General features: G+C 40.2%; 1 protein-coding gene across 10 annotated transcripts in view; it reads right to left on the minus strand.

Annotated features, from left to right (window-relative positions):
• stk33 (serine/threonine kinase 33) overlaps window positions 1-19,722 on the minus strand; it is a 166,739-nt gene that overhangs the window by 36,175 nt on the left and 110,842 nt on the right. For all 10 annotated transcript variants that reach the window (XM_043705845.1, XM_043705842.1, XM_043705840.1 and 7 more), the window contains 3 exons: window positions 12,497-12,572; window positions 3,001-3,113; window positions 1,923-2,008 (listed from right to left, as the gene is read on the minus strand). In XM_043705845.1, coding sequence (XP_043561780.1) covers window positions 1,923-2,008; window positions 3,001-3,113; window positions 12,497-12,572 — 275 coding nt within the window. The remainder of the gene's footprint in view (window positions 1-1,922; window positions 2,009-3,000; window positions 3,114-12,496; window positions 12,573-19,722) is intronic.

Consider the following 19,722-nt stretch of genomic DNA (forward strand, 5'->3'; position numbering starts at 1 on the left):
GAAGGAGGCCATTTGGTGTGTTCTGTGGTGGAACTGGTCCTCCTGGGAGCAGAAACGGCGGAGGCGGAGGAATTGGGAATACGGGATGGCATTTTTTGCAGGAGGTAGGGTGGGAAGAGGTGTAATCCAGGTAGCTGTGGGAATCGGTGGGTTTGTGAAAAATGTCGGTGTCAAGTCAGTCGTCGTTAATGGAGATGGAGAGGTCCAGGCATAGACTATTTTCTAAATGGGGAGAAAATTCAGAAGTCTGACTTGGGAGTTCTAGTCCAGGATTGTCTCAAGATAAACTTGCAGGTTGAGTCAGTAGTTAGGAAGGCAAAGGTAATGATGGCATTTATTTTGAGAGGACTTGAATATAAAAACAGGGATGTGCTTCTGAAGCTCTATAAGGCTTTGATCAGACCACATTTGGAGTATTGTGTGCAGTTTTGGGTGCCATATCTCAGAGAGGATGTACTGGCTTTGGAGCGTTTTCAGAGGAGGTTTATGAGAATAGTCCTAGGAATGAAAAGCTTATCATATGAGGAACATTTGAGAACTCTAGGCCTATACTCCATGGAGTTGAGAAAGGTGAGGTTGGCTCCACTTGAAACATTCAGAATACCGAATTGTCTGGACAGAGTGGATGTTGGGAAGATGTTTCATTGGTATGAGAGACTAGGACCCAAGGGCACAGCCTTAGAGTAGAGTAAAGGGAAGACCTTTTAGAGCTGAGATAGGGAGAAACTTCTTCAGCCAGACTGGTGAATCTATGGAATTCATTGCCACAGAAGGCTGTGGAGGCCAGGTCATTGAGTATATTTAAGACTGGGATAGATAGGTTCTTCAGTATCAAGGGAATCAAGGATTACAGGGAGAAAGCGAGAGAATGGGGTTGAGAAACACCAGTCATGACTGAATAGCAGAGCAGACTCAATGGGCTGAATGGTCCAACTTCTGCTCCGATGTCTTATCTCCATACATTTTCACTGCAGAAACAAAGTTTAAGAAACATTTTAAGTCTGCAAGTTTGTCCTCACACAAGTCTATGTTTATCTTAGGAGTCAAAATTTGAGCACCTAACCTATTTTCCAGAGTCTGCTTCCATCAGCTAACTTTACTGTGATACAAACGTATCAAATAGGAGCAGCTGTAGACCATTCGGCCCCTTGAGCCTGCTCCACCTTTCGATATAATCATGGCTGATTTGTGATTCAAATTCCACAATCCCATCTATCCAAATATCCTGCCTAAAAAGAATCTATCTAGATCTATCTTGTAAATATTCAATGTTCTTGACCTTCTGAAGTAGAAAGTTTTAAAGTTAGATAGCCCTCTGATAGAGAGGTAGAAAAATAATTTCTATCTTAAGAGTTACCCATAATTTTAAAACAGTGCTAGACTCATCCATAAAAGGAAACATAATTTTCACATCCACCTCCTCAAGAGCATGAGGATCTTATACACTTCTGAAGTAATCCCTCACTCTTCTAAACATCAGTGGAATCAAGCCTAGTCTATCTAACCTACTTCATAAGGCAAGCGACTTATTCCAAGTATCAATCTAGCAAACCTTCTCTGAACCTCATCAGATGCACTGACATCCTTCTTTAAGTAAAGGTCAAAACTGAACTGAATATTCACAAACAGGTCTTTGGAATATTACTACCAGTCATTAGTAACCTTTACAGGATCATCACTGGACACCAAGATGATCCCAGTCTTCTTGGTCTGCTCTTTCTCTGGGAGTAAAAAATTGCAGCAGTGAATGTCCTGCTAAAAGGTTTTCTGGTTTTATTCTGCAAAATTAAATACTTTGAATACACAAGTACTTGAATACTCTTGTGAAGAAAATGTTTGAGAGTTAGAAGGAGTAGCCTTTTTGTCTGTTGTCCATATTTAATTACGTACAGTTTCTCAAACTACATTAGTTACAGATTTACCGTGACCCATGGGTTGTCAAGAAGCTCATTGGCTGTGATTCTATGGGCAGGATCCACTTTTAAAAGACGAGACAGCACATCTTTTGCTGCAAAGAGCAGAGAGAAGAAAAACTCAATAAATAATGTTTTTATTAACTCTGGAGCATAGCAGTGCTATTTAAAAAAACATACACAAAAGCGGAGTGTAGGGGAGCAAAAGTCTTAAGAATAGTAACAAGATTACACGTCACATTTTTTTTTTAACCTGAACAAAACTGTTGGTTTTCAAATTGGGTTTTAATCAGAATACTTTTCTTTAAAAAAAGAACGCTTGCACACCTTTGATCTTTACTACTATTGTTGTTACAAATTTGTAATGTCACCAAAGTTACTTGCTTTTGAGGGAGTCATAATCACATAATTCTAAACAAATTGCGAGTCTAGTTCAGTCATAGGCATAACCACCTCTGCTTTTTGAATTCTAATTAGTTTATGAAACCAAACATGCATAATAAAACAACAATTGAACTGATTCTAAAAGACAAGACAAAACCTTAAAATACTACAGTTTCTATTATAAATTTCAAAATATATAGTACTGCAAATTTCCTTGATTTGGTTAAGTGGTGGCAAACTGAAAATTTCATCCCTTAACTTTTTCTTTCCAAATAATAGCATCCAGTGTCCATGATCCTTTTTTTTTATTCATTCATAGGATGTGGGCATCCCTGACCAGGCCAGTATTTATTGCCCATCCCTAATTGTCCAGAGTCAGCCACATTGCTGTAAGATTGAAAGTCAAATTTCGTTTCCTTAAAAAGGACATGATTGAACCAGGTCGGCTTTTCAAACAACCAGCAATGGTCTCACAGTAGACTCTTCATTCTACATTTTTAAAACTGATTTCAAATGCCACCATCATCTACCATGATGGGATTTGAACCTGGGTCACCAGAACATGACCTCAGTCTCTGGCTTAATAGTCTAGTGATAATAACACTAGGCCATCACCTCCCCTGCAGCGGCATATTTATACTTAACAGCAAACTTTGATCCAAATCTAAATCAGGATGATTAAAAATTGTAATTTTCCACTTACCACCATCACTGATTTGCTGTAAAATTGAATCATCAAAGTGTAGTTCTCCTTTGTTTACCAACTCAGTAAGCTTCTCTTCTGAGTTGGCCACAAATGGTGGATCTCCTGAAAGCCTGTATGAAAACAGGTGGGTGATATTTTAACTTTATTTGTAATTAACAGTACTTCTAAACCCCCTCAATAGTATGCCATTCAGAATTATAGCATAAGAAATTTAGCTCTTGGGCCTAACAGTTACACTTAATCATAGGCAACAAAGCTGCTGATTGCAACAGATTACAAATGAAGAATCTTTGTCTGAAATGTCACAACCTTTTCAATTGCTTTGTCCTCAGTTTGCCATCTAACCTTTTTTAAATGAAGTCGAACAGTTATCGTACAAACAGTTTAATGCACTCCCTCAGCTCAAGTGAATAATGATGTTACACATGGAATTACCTAGAATTACAATATCTATTTCGCCTTTCAAAAATATTAATTTCTACTACTAGCCAACCATAAAGCTAACAAATATAATGTAATAGCATTAACTAGGCTAGCAATAAATTTGGATGGAATAAAATATTAAGGCCTATTCTGAGTATTTTCTGATCAAATGACTTCTTACAACCGATTTAGAGGGTCCGATGTTGGACTGAGGTGGACAAAGTTAAAAATCACAACATCAAGTTATAGTCCATGTGGGATATAGGTAAAGTAGTGTTACTTCTGCAATCATAATTACTTATGCAGGGTAAATGAACTCACACCAGTATATAATTGTTTCAGCCAAGAGCTGAGTCAACAAGAATGAAAACTATGTGAAGGAAATACACAATTGTTTTTGTATTAGCTAAAATGTGCATGCAAGAATGAAATGTGCCTGCAAACAATGGTAGATGTTACAGACAAATAGATAAGGCGCTGTGAGGGGAGGGGGGTTAAGCTAGATATGCCTGTACAAACAATAGTTATAAGCATCTATTTCCCGCTTCTGCAAAAACAGGAACAAACCACAATCAAGAAGTCATGAGGTCATAAGTAAGGGAAATGGATGGTAGTGAAGGGGGATATACCTAACAATGGACCACAGAGGGAGGTGGTCAAACGGCCTTGTGAGGCCAGAAATAAGCATTTTGTCACAGACAGGGCCGGATAAGGCAAGAGATAAACAAGAGTAATGGGCACCGGTCTTAGAGAAGTGGGAGATGTAAACAGGTGAGGAGCAATGGGAGGAGAGAAGGGAAACAAATTACATAAATTGTGTACTAGTTGAATTCAGTGTGTGTGTGTGACTGCCTTTGTATATAGTAGACACCAAACCCTTCTTGCAAGAACGAAATAAATGACACTATTGATTCAGATCTTGTCTCAGACCGAAATTATTGAAGTGAGTGAGCTTAGTTTCTCACAGTCCATCACTTTTATTTGGAAGCACTAGCTTTTGGAGCGCTGCTTCTTCATCAGGTGGTTGTGAAGCAGGACCATAAAACACAGAATTTATTGCAAAAGATTAGTGATACATTGATACATTGAACAAACCAAGGCGAGAAGTGGAGGTGTAAGGAAGGTCAAGATCTTCTCGCTTTTAAACAACCACCAAACCTTAAACAGGTCATTGCTCACAGCAAACTACGCAGCCTTAAGGACAACATCGACCACAACACCGTACGACCCTATCATGCAACCACTGTAAGACGTGTCAGAGTATCGACACGGATACCACCATTACACCTAGGAACACCACCTAGCGTGTACACAACAGGTCTCATGTGACTCGGCCAACGTTGTCTATCTAACACACTGCAGGCAAGGATGCCCTGAGGCATGGTACATTGATGAGATGTAGCAGACGCTATGAATGGGCACTGCCCAACAATCACCAGGCGGGGGTGCTCCCTCCCAGTCGGGAACACTTCACCGGTCTGGGACATTTGGCCTTGGATTTTTGGGTGACCATCCTCCAAGGCAGACTTCGGGCCAGGCAACAATACAAAGTGGCCTAGCAGAGGCTGATAACCAAGTTTGATACCCGTGAGGATGGCCTCAACTGGGATCTTGGGTTCATGTCACACTGCAGGTGACCCCACTGCACTATAGTCTCGCAAGCGAGCGCACACACATACTCTTACATACTCACACACTCACGCAGACCTTCTCTCATATGCACACACATTCCCCTCCCACACTCAAACCCACGCACGCACCCTCTCACAGACTTATGCCCCATCACACTCACACTTTACTAAGCTTGCACAGATGCAAACACACACTCTCTCACGTGCACTCACACACTCACTCTGTCTCTCTGTGTTGTACATGCACACACAAGATTATGGGGTGAATTTGTACTTGCAGAATTATATTTGCAGATACCTTCTATTTTGCTCAAAAAATGCAGAACCTGCAAACAGGCAGACAATCCATATAATATTTATAAATTCCACTTTGGAAATAGAACCAGTTTGACTCAAGATTGGGACACAGACAGATTCTCACTTCACACCTTTAAGGCACTGTCTGAGCTGAGATGTCACCTTTTGTTGTAAACTTATCATGAGAATGTGACTTAAAAGAAGTTCTGTGATTTACATATTAAAGAACTGAAACCAGCAAACCCATTCTAAAAGATGAAAGACTTAACAATCTAGGCTTGTTCAATGTATCATTGTATCACTGTCATCTTTTGCTATAAATTCTGTGTCTTGCTTCACAACCACCTGATGAAGAAGCAGTGTTTCGAAAGCTAGTGCTTCCAAATAAACCTGTTGGACTATAACCTGGTGCTGTGATTTTTAACTTCTTACAACCACAGCAACTAGGTTTAAGTACCAAAGTGTTGAATATGAGAAAAAAAGTCAAGGTTTTCTCATCCACCCCGATTGTTGTATGACAGTTAATATTAGAAATATGTCAGTGAACATCCAAAACAAACTGAATTTGATAAAATTGTGCTCACCAGTTCCCTAACCTGTCTCTCAGCACTACTGCCTCGGAGAAAGGTGTGAATATGGCAATAATCATCAGGGTTTCTGTCACCAGGGTATGAGTAGCAACACCTTCTCTCAATGGTCATAGAATGCTCACAAACGAGCACACAGTGAATGGCACAAAATTCCAGTACTTGAGATCCAATTATCCTGGAAGGATGGCCCGAGTTTCTGTGGCCAGTGGTATAAACAGCCAGGATCCATTCTGGGTGTTGTAATCCACCCTTAGTCATGTTTCTTCCCATGAAGACTGGATCCATTAAACAGCAACAGGAGTCACCAATGTTCAAGAATATCCACAAGATCCCCAAGTCAGGGCACAGGAAAATTTAAGTATGGGGTGGCCAGAGAAAAGTTACTCCTAGAAGTACAATTCGAGAGAAACTGCTCCGCCAGTTGCAGTCTGTGTATCTCCTCTGCTGGAGGGGTGTTTCTGCTAAACCGTGGTGTTACAATGAAGAGAAACAGAGAGGATACTGGGATTTCTGAAGTTGCAAGAAGGACTAGGGAAATTGCAAGGGGGCTGTAGGTGCTGACTGCAAAAGAGTAAAGGAGGAAAGGAAGGGCTACTGCAAGGTTAGAGGGTTGAGTGGGAGACTAAGAGAATTGGAGAGAGAGCAAGGCTGTAAGGGAGTGGGAGAAAGGAAAGGAGACTCTCAGCTGGTTGGCAAAGGGAAGAGGAGAATACCAGGAGGGATAAGCAACAAGGAGGATTCAAAGAAGAGGAAAGAAATGAGAACGAGGATGCAAAGGAGCAGGTAGAGATGGAGAAGATTCAAAAATGGGGAAAGGGAGGGAGGATGCAAAAGGGGTGCAGGAAGAGAGAGGGAAGATGTACATGAGAGGGAGAGGAGGCTGCAAGAGGAATGGGCTAAGCTAAAAAAAGGACGGAGAGTGGGGAGACAGAATCTGCAAAGAGTAGGAGGGAGAGGCCAACTGCAATGGGAAGAAAGAAAGAAGAGTTTTAAACTTGCCAACAAAAGGTACATTCAGCTAACGGGCAAAAAAAAATCAAAAGTCATTAAGATAATTAATTACTTGCAGATGAAAATGGTATCTCTAATTTAGGGTTGTGAGCTCCTATCTGCAGAAAATGCAGTGGCTATTATTGTAGTGAATACTGACTATTATTAGATTTAAATCTAAGATTGCAGTCTGAGATACAGTAAGAAGAGTAGGAACTGCCTGGTTAAAATTTTACAATTTTGTACTCGTGCAAGATAAGGAAGTACTCAAAGGGGCACAGCTGGTTGCATAATATGAATAACCAAGTTGTGCACAATTGTCTGACAAAGTCAAGGTTGTAACATGTATCATGCTCAAACCGAGCTTTCAATGAGTTTTATAAACAGGGGCACAAAATACAAAAGCCAAAAATAAACCTATATAAAACAGTTCAACCACAATCCAACCCATGTTTCCTTTAAGATGCTGGGAAATCCCATGAATACATGATCATCCTTGACTTCCCCTTCCATTTAACATTCCACGCACAGAACTAGAAAGAAAGAAAAGGTGTGTAGAGAAAGAAACAGTTGGGGGAGCATTGAATGTGGCAAGGGTTCCCAATTCTGGGTACCAGAATAATCTGAAAGGGAGGGTTAATCGTGGGTAGGAGAAGCATTGAGGGAAACTGTGGTATGGCTGATAAGTTTGAAGAAGCACCAGACCCTATGGTTTCTCTACCTAGCCCTGAGATGTTCAAACTGAATAAAAGCAGTCCGCTAAGAAAACAGAAGGCTAACATCTCCTCAACAGCCACAGGTCAAGAAACAAATAATCTGCATATTATGATGATGCAAGCAGACTGGTAAAAGCAAGTTATCTAATTATAAAATCAAATTATGAAGTGAGAACAAAATCTAAATTTTAAAAAGCACAGATGACAGTGTCACCGGACTCGAAATGTTAGCTCTGCTTTCTTCCCACAGATGCTGCCAGGTCTGCTGAGTTTCTCCAGCAATTTGATTTTGTTTACACATAGATGGTAGATTGGTAAATCTTATGTGAAATGCACTCCTTTAGAACACAAAAGGTCACAATTCAACCTATAAAGTCTATGCTGGCTCTCTGTATAGCAATTCCCAATGTGATCCCCACAGCCCTGTATGTTTACTTTCCAATATTTTAGTTGTGGCCTAAGCACAGCTTATGAGATTCAGGATAACTTTGCTCCTTTTATATTTATCACCTGTTTATGAAGCTATTTCCTTCCCTATTTGCTTTGCTAAATGCTCTTTAAATATGTCCTGCCGTCTTCAAGATAAATACATGTATTTTCTCTGGTTCCACTGACCCAGCACACTGTTTAGAACTATGCCAGCAAATCAATATAAGGTGATGCTATTTAGAAGTAACAAGACAAGGAAATACGCAATGAACAGTAGGACAATAGGAACAAAGAGATTTTGCGTGCTTGTCCACAAATCCCTTTATCGGTTGAAGCATACATTATAAGAATAGAAAGGTTATGTTGAGCTGTATAGGTTTTCAGTAGACCACAGCTGGATACTGTGTACACCTCTGGTAAGTGCACTATATGAAGAATGTAGTTGGAGGGAGCAGAGGGGAGATTCAGCAGGATATTACTTGGGATGGAGCATTTAGCAACAAAGAGAGCTGCAGTTCAGGCTGTTTTCTTTGGAGCAGGGAATGTTTGGGAGTAGGGGAGGTCAGGAGAACATCTGAAAGAGGTATACAGATTATGAGGGGCATGACAGTATAATTAGAAATCAGCTGCTCCCCTTACCTGAAGGATCAATAACAATGCAGCACAATTTTAAGGTGAAAGACCAGAGGTTTAGAAGAGAGTTGAGGAAAGTTTCTTTCACCTATAATGTGGTGGGGGTCTGGAATGCACACAAACTGGCAGAACACCACCTCATCTTCCACCTTGGGAGCTTACAACCATACAGCTTTAACACAGAATTCACCAGCTTTCAAATCTCCCCACCCACCCACCTCATCCCAGGTCCAGCACTCCCTCGCCACCCCGCCCTTAACCCAACTCTACTGGTCCATCTTCCTTCCCATCTATCCACTCTACCCTTCCCACAGACCAATCACTATCACCTTCTACCTTCATCTAGCTATCGCCATCCCACCTACCTTTCCTGCAGATCCACCCCTCCCTATTTATTTCTCAGCCCCTTCCCTGATGAAAAGTTTCACCTGAAACTGACTCCAGTGTTCCTCAGATGCTGCTTGAACTGCTGTTTTTTCTAGTTGACTTTCCAGCATCTGCAGACCTCACTATTGCCAAGTTGAGGCCAGTAACCTCACAACCTTTAAAACAATACTTGAATGAGACCTAGCCATGGTTAAAATGGCTCAAAGAACTGGCTCAAAGGTAAAAGAGAGAGGGTGGTGGTGGAGAGTTGTTTTTCAGACTGGAGGCCTGTGATTAGTGGAGTGCCACAAGGATCAGTGCTGGGCCCTCTACTTTTTGTCATTTACATAAATGATTTGGATGCAAGCATAAGAGGTACAGTTAGTAAGTTTGCAGGTGACACCAAAATTGGAGGTGTAGTGGACAGCGAAGAGGGTTACCTCAGATTACAACAGGATCTGGACCAGATGGGCAACGTTTTCACACAGATGGTGGTACGTGTATGGAATGAGCTGCCAGAGGATGGGTGGAGGCTGGTACAATTGTAACATTTAAGAGGCATTTGGATGGTTATATGAATAGGAAGGGTTTGGAGGGATATGGGCCGGGTGTGACTAGATTGGGTTGGGATATCTGGTCGCATGGACGGGTTGGACCGGACGGTCAGTTTCCATGCTGTACATCTCTATGACTCTATGACTCTAAATTGAAATGTCATGATATTCGAGGCAATGGATCAAGTGCTGGGAAGGGGGATTATTATACATTTAATGAATCTGTACTACCAAAACAGCAATGAGCCAAAGGGATCATCTGTACTGTATATTCTATGTATCACAACACAGCTGACTGCATTAAATTCCATCCACCATTTATTCACCCATACTACTGGTCTGTGACCTGTCACAGATCATCCTCACTGTTTGGCATTCAGTTTGATATACTGGCAAATTTAGAAATTTAATTTTGTAATCCAATATCAAAGTTACTTATGTATTTAAAAACAAAAAGATCTTAGAACTAACTGTTGGGAGAATAACCTATTCTACCATCTCCAGCCATTTATCAACTTGATTATTTGATCCTTAAGTCAATTATGTTTTTTAATCCAACCCAGTGTTGATCCTTTCATTCATGATTCCCAAATTTGTTAACTACCTTTTACATGGTAGGTTGTTCAACACTTTCTTAAACTTCATATGAACATCCACCACATTCCCTTCATCAACTTTCACTATAATTTCATTAAGAATTTCAATTATTTGTCCTTTCACTTCTTGACATCACTTCCTCTGACAGCTAGACCTTAGCCATCACACTTCTGGTGCTGTATATAATTGACTGGCTCAAAATGGAATAGGTGCATGTTAGGATTGAAGAGGTAGTAAGCAAAGAAACAGAAGAAGTGAGGAAAACAGCTTGGAAAATGACATTGAGAAGTACAAAAAAATTATGAAAATAACTAAGCCTGAATGACCAGTCAGGCGAATGTACTAATTTGCGAAGAAAACAAGCAAACCAATGGATTCAAACAAAATTTTTTTCTTTCAGACAATTTCATATCACTTTACCCCCTCAGTATTCAAAAAAACTGATATTTAAAATAATATGTTTGATCAAAAAAAGGGCAATGGAAATGAATATATGGCTTTTAACACAAATCACTAGCCTTTGTCAAAAGCCAGGGCTTGTAAATATTTTTTTTTGCTCAGAGCTACAAGATCCTATATTTTGATCATATCCATAAGAAGCATTCAGAGATCATGGATGCTTGACTGTGCTTCAAAAAGTATTGGAACAGAAAAAGAAACTCTAGAAATTACATGATTTGGAGATTCCAGTGTTGGACTGGGATGTAGAAAATTAAAAATCACACAATGACCAGCAAAATCACCAGCTTATAGTCCAACAGGTTTATTTGGAAGCACTAGCTTTTGGAGTGCTGTTCCTTCATCAGGTGGTTGTGGAGCTTATACTGTTGGACTATAACCTGGTGTTGTGTGATTTTTAACTAGAAATGACAGTTTGTGTTAATTATACACATACTGCAGCTTTTATGTTTGAACTATAAAAGATTTTTCTCAATTGAAATTAATCTATCATAATTTTAATTGTGGTTTTGAAAAGAATTAGTTATATTTTGGTAGGATTAAAAAATATTTTTAATTAAAAAGTCATTTTTATTAATACCAAAGTATGTCAAACCAAAGGAGACTGGCAAAACCTACATACATATTCTGGAACTAATCACAATAAAAATAATTCAACTTTAGCAAAAATCTCTCTGAAAATTACAAATCAATCCTTCCAAATGGTGGGACCACCTCACAACCACAGTTTTGTCACAACTATGTTGCTCCTCCGAGGGATCGCAGTGAGCAATGGGCAAAAGACTGAATGTTAGAGGGATGAGCACTAAATGAGTTAGGGGATGCAGGAGGTTGAAAGAATAACGGATTGGAGCAGGAAAAAAATTGGAATGCTTTTGGTCTGGTGAGAGTCTGAAGGTTAAAAAGGACACAGTTGGAAAATTGAGCAACACAGTGGGGAATGAGAGTTCAGAAAAAGGGAAGAAGAGAAATTCTGTAAATACAGAGTAGGAATTCATATGGGACAATGTGGCTTAAAAAAATCAAATGATAATCAAAAATAATCATTGTAAAACAAGGTGCACTGGCAGCTGTATAATCAAATAGCAGTTCAAAGAAAAGAAAGGAACAAGGCAATCAATCTGCAAGAAAATAAGGCAACAGATCTGGACTGTTAAAGAAGACTAGAGACAAAAAAACTGCAGATGCTGGAATCCAAAGTAGACAGGCAGGAAGCTGGAAGAACACAGCAAGCCAGGCAGCATCGGGAGGTGCAGAAGTCAATATTACACCTGAAACATTGACTTCTGCACCTCTGATGCTGCCTGGCCTGCTGTGTTCTTCCAGCCTCCTGCCTGTCTACTATTAAAAAAAGCAGAGCCATGCCTATTAAAACAACATAGCAGACTCAGGCTAGTCAAAACTGGCAAAACTGGGCACTGTAAAAGAAATGGAAGTCAGGGAATAGAAGGGAAAAACAAACAAGTGGAATTTGACTGTGACAAAAGATAGAATAGAAATACAAGAAATATTAATTTATCTTCTAGCCATCTCTCTAAATCATGATAGTTCTAAAATAAACTTTTTTTATATCTTTAAGCGATGCTATTACCAATTGTGGTGTTTTAGGTCATGTCAGTAACTTGCTCAAAAGTTTCAAATACACTGAATAGACACAGATTTTGAAATGATTTAGAATTTTTCTGAAACATCTTTCAGTTAGCCTATTAATTACTGATGAGTCTGTGCAACTCAGGAAATATAAAAATGCATATCTACGCACACTATGGGATGCATTTACACTTAATTCCCTTCAAAATGTTGCTTACAATGTATACATAATGACTCCAATGCTCCACGTGTCACACTGTTGGGTATACTGATGGGCACTGAGAACTTCTGGAGCTGAAAAAAGGCAAAGTACAATGATTAGTTATGCTGATAATCCAGAATTTACATTGGAAAGTAATATACAGGAAGTATGTTCAGTAATTGGGTGGCATTCATAACAGAGGGACTGAAATGAGTAGTTTGACGAAGTGAAAATTGTCCAAGAGAGAATAAGACAGAATGATATGCTATGACCAGGAGAGGAGTGAATAGGTTCCCCCCCCCCCCCCTCCCCCCGTCTTTTTAATCCTGTCAGTTAGCCACAGCAAAACTTGAATTATTTTGAACATGCAGCTATAACTTGTTGAAATAAAAATGCAGTTCATCAGAATCAAATTACAAAGTTTCTTGAGTAGTAAACAAAAGGAGCAATTTTATTAGTTGCTAACACCAAGTAAAATAAAGAGGCTGCATCAAACACACAATTACAGTTATCAAGATTAAAAAGTAGAGCATGTCCAGTTAAAAAAATGATAAAAGAATATGAAATTTTAAAGCTTTGGGGTATCTTTGAGGTACTAGATTAAACCTGACACCATAATTGTATCCTCAACAGCAGTGAAAACTGTAGATATATTTGAGTTCTTAGTGCATGGATATTTCTCCAATTTGCTTTACCTCTGGGTAATGGCCTTTGAGGGAGAATGAGAGAAAACACAGAAAGCGTAAGCCTTCTCCAGACCTGGTTCATCTTTCTCTCTGATCTACCATAGCTTGAAATATAGGTACCTCATTGTGTTCTGAGCTGCATAATTTACAACTAAGTTTTTCATCTCCTACATGTGAAGCTTATCCAAAATGTGTAATTCAAACTGAATATCCAGATCTAACTTCCAATAATTTTTGAACTTTGGTCAGTTTATTACTATAGCCATTTTAAGACCTTATTTTATCTTTTTTAAAAGGATTTTAGTGCACAAAGGTCTTAAATATTAAAATCAGACAATGGAGGCCAAAAGTTGATTGTTCATATCTTACTACTATCATGACAGATTGCAAACCTTGCTTTATTAGTAGCTTGAACCATCACAGCAAGCAGCAGAGACTATGTTAGGTAGTAGAGGTGTCCTTTAGCCCATTATTAATCCCAGGCATCATGCAGCAATTTTAAATCACTGGTGCAAAAAAGGTGTGACATAAATATGCAAATTTGTAATGATTCACAATTTCAGTTTTAAATTTCATTTGTCTTTTATATAAAGATCAGATCTTTTTATTTCCTACTTTTTGGATAGCAGACTAAAAAAGGAAGATATTGTTTTAAATCCAGGAGAGTTTGCAAAGGGATAGTTGTAGTCTCGAAAAATCATGTTTGGGGATCACATCTCGAGTTAAATACAATCTTGTATTTTCCCTGGAACAGTGAGAGCAAAAGCATACATCATGAAGCTGCTTGACAACAACACTACGACTGGCGCTTGATCAAGTGAGCATTGCAATGTGCTGAAAGGTTCATCACAGAACTGCCCAACCTGCAAAGAAAATTATTTTTAAAAATCTGTTGTCTGTCTTTCTGTCTCTCTCTCTCTCTCTCTCTCTCAGTCCCTGTGTAGAGATCTAGGAAAGTTTCCAATAACAGACGGCTAGCTGTTTTCCACTCAGTTTTCTCTGCAAATTCCCTGTTGAGAAGAATAAAATACCTTCAAAGACACTGAAAGGACAAATTCTCTGTCAACCAAGGTAGGACAGCATCGGTATGTAGACAACATTGTGTCTCCAGCAAGAACAAAAAAACTATTTAAAGAAAATAAAACTCATTGAATCCCATGGTCCAAGTTGTGCTGTCAAATTGTGTTTCCATTTTCCCACCCTTAATATGTATGTCATGTTTGTCTTTGTGTACCTGTTTGTGAAGGGGAACATTTAAGAAAGCATAATGTTTAAGTTATGAAGAGATAAATCTTTCACATTTATACAATTCTGGGAATAATAGGATTTAATTTCGAGCATAACACCTCCATGAGTCATGATATTTGTCTTACCAACTGCATCATAATATTTTCCCAAACTATTAATTGTATCATCATTTTACCTCATTCTTGCATTTTAGTGTTACATGCAGATTATATATGGGTGCAATTTGTGTTGACATCAAAACAATAAAAACTAAAATAAAAAGCCAACATTGGTAGTTTCATCATGTGCCTACGCATTTGTTACCAAACACTTGATTAATGTTCTTATATGAAAGGAAATTCAACATCCTCAGCTGATTTGTCCTATATTTGCCTCCAGATCCAGATATCAATATTAATTGTTCGTGGTAACAGCCTAAGCCATTGAACCATCAAGTCGTCTCAGCAACAATGTCACAAAGGCTAACTGTGAATTAGCAATAAATGTTGCCCTTGTCGACAAATCCTAAATCTCATGAAAGGATCTAATAATTGTATACCAAAAGCTTAACTTATGTAAGTTATATGTTTTTCTCATCAGCGAGACAATACCCTGCACCTAACACCAATAATTTGAAGAAAATGTATACATATACCATTGAGAAATTTGAAACACCTCTTAGACTTCCCAACTCACCTTCAACCATTCAAAAATTCAAAAACAACATGTTTTGTATTGATTATAGAATCTTAGTACATCTGTATAAAATGCTTGAGACTGGGTGACGTACAAACTAGAGCTGGGACTGTTGTAAACATTGCAGCTGTTTTGCAGACACCATAATTCTCCAAACAGCAATGAGGTGATGATATGGTGATCTCTTTTAGGTAGTTTTATTTGAGAGAATCAACATCAAAAAAACTCACTTCTCATAACTGAATAAAGATCTTTCAATTCCAAATGAGGGAGTGTTCTGGGGACCTGGGTTCAAATCCTGCCATGGCAGATGGTGGAATGCAAATTTACTTTAGTGGGCGGCACGGTGGCACAGGGGTTAGCACTGCTGCCTCACAGCGCCAGAGACCCAGGTTCAAATCCCGCCTCAGGCAACTATCTGTGTGGAGTTTGCACATTCTCCCCGTGTCTGCGTGGGTTTCCTTCGGGTGCTCCGGTTTCCTCCCCCAATCCAAAAATGTACAGGTTAGGTGAATTGGCCATACTAAATTCTCCGTAGTGTTAGGTGAAGGGGTAAATGGGTCTGGGTGGGTTGCTCTTCGAAGGGTCGGTGTGGACTTGTTGGGCCGAAGGGCCTGTTTCCACACTGTAAGTAATCTAATCTAACTGCCTAAAGTAACAAACAGGGTATTAAATAAAAGTAAAATATTGCAGATGTTGGGAACCTGAAATAAAAACAGGAAGAAACTCAGTAGTTCTGGCAACATTTATGTAGATAGAAACAGAATCAGAATCACAATTTTGAGATGAGCACAAATTCTTCTGAACTGAAAGGAGCTGTCGACTCCTTTTCATAGCCAACGTTTACACCTATTTCACATACCTTTCTTTTACCACCTTCACTGCCTTCATCTTTTCATCTAAGCAGTCTCACATGCTCCTCCTAAATGTCTACTTCCTCAAAATATTCAAATTACATTAGTAAGACCATGACCTTCCCTGAACAAAATTATGCTAACTATCCCTGTTTAATCCAGAACGCTCCAAGTAAGAGTTGATCTTATCTCTCAATATTGATTCCGGTAATTTTCTTTACTGACCACTACACCACCTGTTTTGGTGTCATCTGCAAACTTTTTAACCATACCGCCTATGTTCACATCCAAATTATTTATAAAAATGACGAAGAGCAGTGGACCCAGCACCAACTCTTGTGGCACACCGTTAGTCTCAGGCCTCTAGTCCGAAAAACAACCCTCCACCACCACCCTCTAACCTTCAAGCCAAATTTGCATCAAATTGGTTAGCTCCCACTGGATCCCATGTGATCTAACTTTAAAAATCAGTCTACCACACAGAACCTTGTTAAATGCTTTGCTGAAGTCCATTAGACCACATCTACCGCTCTGCCTTCATCAACTTTCTTTGTCACCTCTTCAAAAAGCTCAATCAAGTTAGTGAGACACACTTTCCCACACACAAAGCCATGTTGACTATCCCTAATTAGCCCTTGCCTTTCCGAATGCATGTAAATAGAATCTAAGATGTACAGCACGGAAACAGATCCTTCAATCCAACTCATCCATGCCGAAGAGATATCCCAACCTAATCTAGTTCCATTTGCCAGCACTTGACCCATATCCCTCTAAACCCTTCCTATTCACATACCAATCTAGATGCCTTGTAAATGTTGTAAATGTACCAGCTTCCACCACTTCCTCTGGCAGCTCATTCCATTCACACACCACCTTCTGTGTGAAAATGTTGCCCTTTTGGTCCCTTTTATACCTTCCCCTCTCACCCTAAACCTATGCCCTCTAGTTCTGGACTTCCCCACATCAAAGAAAAGACCTTACCTATTTACCCTATCCATACCTCTCATGATTTTATAAACCTCTGTAAGGTCACCACTCAGCCTCCGGCGCTCCAGGCAAAACAGCTCCAGCCTATTCAGCCTCTCCCCATAGCTCAAATCCTGCAACCCACACGAACATCCTTGTAAATTTTGTCTGAACCCTTTCAAGTTTCACAACATCCTTCCAATGGAGGAAGATCAGAACTGCACGCAATATTCCAAAAGTGGCCTAACCAATATCCTGTACAAACGCAACATGATGTCCCAACTGCTATACTCAATGCTCTGACCAGTAAAGGAAAGCATACCAATAAAGGAAAGATTTGGGTGTCATAGTGGCTCAGTGGTTAGCACTGCTGCCTCACAGTGCCAGGGACCCAGGTTCGATTTCAACCTCGGGTGATTGATTGCGTGGAGTTTACACATTCTCCCCGTGTCTGTTTGGGTTTCCTCCGGGTGCTCTGGTTTTCTCTCATAATCCAAAGATGTGCAGATTATGTGAATTGGTCATGCTAAACTGCCCATAGTCAGGGGCGAATATGGGGAATTGGTCTGGGTGGTTTACTCTTCAGAGGGTCGGTATGGACTTGTTGGGCCAAAGGGCCTGTTTCCATACGGTAGGGAATCTAATCTAAAAATGCCTTCTTCACTATCCTATCTACCTGTGACTCCACTAAATCCCCTCCAACAATTTAGCCACTACCAATGTCAGACTCACCAGTCTATAGTTCCTTGACTTTTCCTTACAGCCTTTCTGAAATAATGGTACCACATTAGCCAATCTCCAGTCTCCGGCACGTCATCCATGATACAAGTGTCTCTGCAAAGGGCCTAGCAGTCTCTTTCCTTGCTTCCCACAAAGGTCTGGGAAACACCTGATCAGGTCCAGATATTTATCTGCCTTTATATGTTTAAGACCTCCAGCACCTCCTCTTCTGTAATAAGACGACTTTTCAAGACATCACTATTTATTTCCCCAGGGACCCTAGCTTCCATGTCCTTCTCCACTGTAAATACTGATGCAAAATGTTTGTTTAGTATCTCACTGATCTCCTGTAGTTCCACATATAGAAGGCCACGATGATCTTCAAGGGGCTCTATTCTCTCCCTAGTTACTCCTTTGCCCTCAATGTACTTCCAGAATCTCTTTGCATTCTCAACCCTATTTGCCAATGTTCTCATTCATGTCCCCGCCTACCCTCCTGATCCCTCCATTGTGCCCCTACTGCCCTTATACTCCTCTAGAGACTCACTTGATCGCAGTTGTTTATACAAGACACATGTCTCCTTTTTCTTGATTAGAGCCTCAGTTTCTCAGTCATTCAGCATTCTCTACACCTACCAGACTTGCCTTCACACTAACAGGAACATACTGTCTCTCAACTCACATTTTCTTAGCCCTCCCACTTCCCAACCTGTGAGTAGCTTCCTCCAAATCAAATTTTGAAAGTTCTTGCCTAATATTGTCAAAATTGGCCTTACTTCAAATTAGGATGTTAACTTTTAGATCAGATCTATCCTTTTCCATAACCATTTTAAAACTAATAGAATTATAATCATTGATCTCATCCTTATAATCTGCCGGCTGCAGATGCATCTGTTCACGACAGAATCAGTAAGAGTGACCATCACACAGACTTTGTGGAGATTAAGTCTCACATTCACATTGAAAACACACTCCATTATATGTGGCACTATCACCATGCTCAGTGGGAAAGACCAAACAGATCTAGCAACTCAAGACTAGCCATACTTGAGGCGCTGTGGCCTAACAGCAGCAGCAGAATTGCATTCCGGCACAATCTGCAACCTCATGGTCCTGCATATTCCCACTTAACCATTACCATGAAGACCATAAGAAAAAGGAGTGGAAGTAAGGCCATTCGGCCCATCGAGTCCATTCCACCACTTAATCATGGCTGATGGGCATTTCAACTCCACTTACCCGCACTCTCCCCGTAGCCCTGAATTCCTTGTGAGATCAAGAATTTATCAATCTCTGCCTTGAAGACATTTAATGTCCCAGCCTCCACTGTGCTCCGTGGCAATGAATTCCACAGACCCATCACTCTCTGGCTGAAGAAATGTCTCCTAATTTCCGTTCTAAATTGAACCCCTTTAATTCTAAGGCTGTGCCCATGGCTCCTAGACTCCCCACCTAATGGAAACAACTTCCCACCGTCCACCCTTTCTAAGCCATGCATTACCTTGTAAGTTTCTACTGATCTTCCTTCAACCTTCTAAACTCAAATGAGTTTACAATCCCAGGATCCTCAGCCATTCATCGTATGTTAGGCCTATCATTCCAGGGACCATCAGTGTGAATCTCCACTGGACACACTCCAGTGCCAGTATGTCCTTCCTGAGGTGTGGGGTCCAAAATTGGACACAGTATTCTAAATGGGGCCTAACTAGTGCTTCCATCTTCCGCAGCTACAATGGCACCACCCCCACCTTTTCCTCCGCTACATCGATGACTGTATCGCGCTGCCTCGTGCTCCCACAAGGAGGTTGAACAGTTCATCCACTTTACCAACACCTTCCACCCCGACTTCAAATTCACCTGGACCGTCTCAGACTCCTCCCTCCCCTTCCTAGACCTTACCATTTCTATCTCGGGTGACCGAATCAACACGGACATTTACTATAAACCGACCGACTCCCACATCTACCTAGACTACACCTCCTCCCACCCTGCCCCCTGTAAAAACGCCATTCTATATTCCCAATTCCTTTGTCTCCGCCACATCTGCTCTCAGGAGGACCAATTCCAATACCGTACAACCCAGATGGCCTCCT

This window comes from Chiloscyllium plagiosum, chromosome 16 (assembly GCF_004010195.1).
Source record: "Chiloscyllium plagiosum isolate BGI_BamShark_2017 chromosome 16, ASM401019v2, whole genome shotgun sequence".
Taxonomy (NCBI): Eukaryota; Metazoa; Chordata; class Chondrichthyes; order Orectolobiformes; family Hemiscylliidae; genus Chiloscyllium; species Chiloscyllium plagiosum.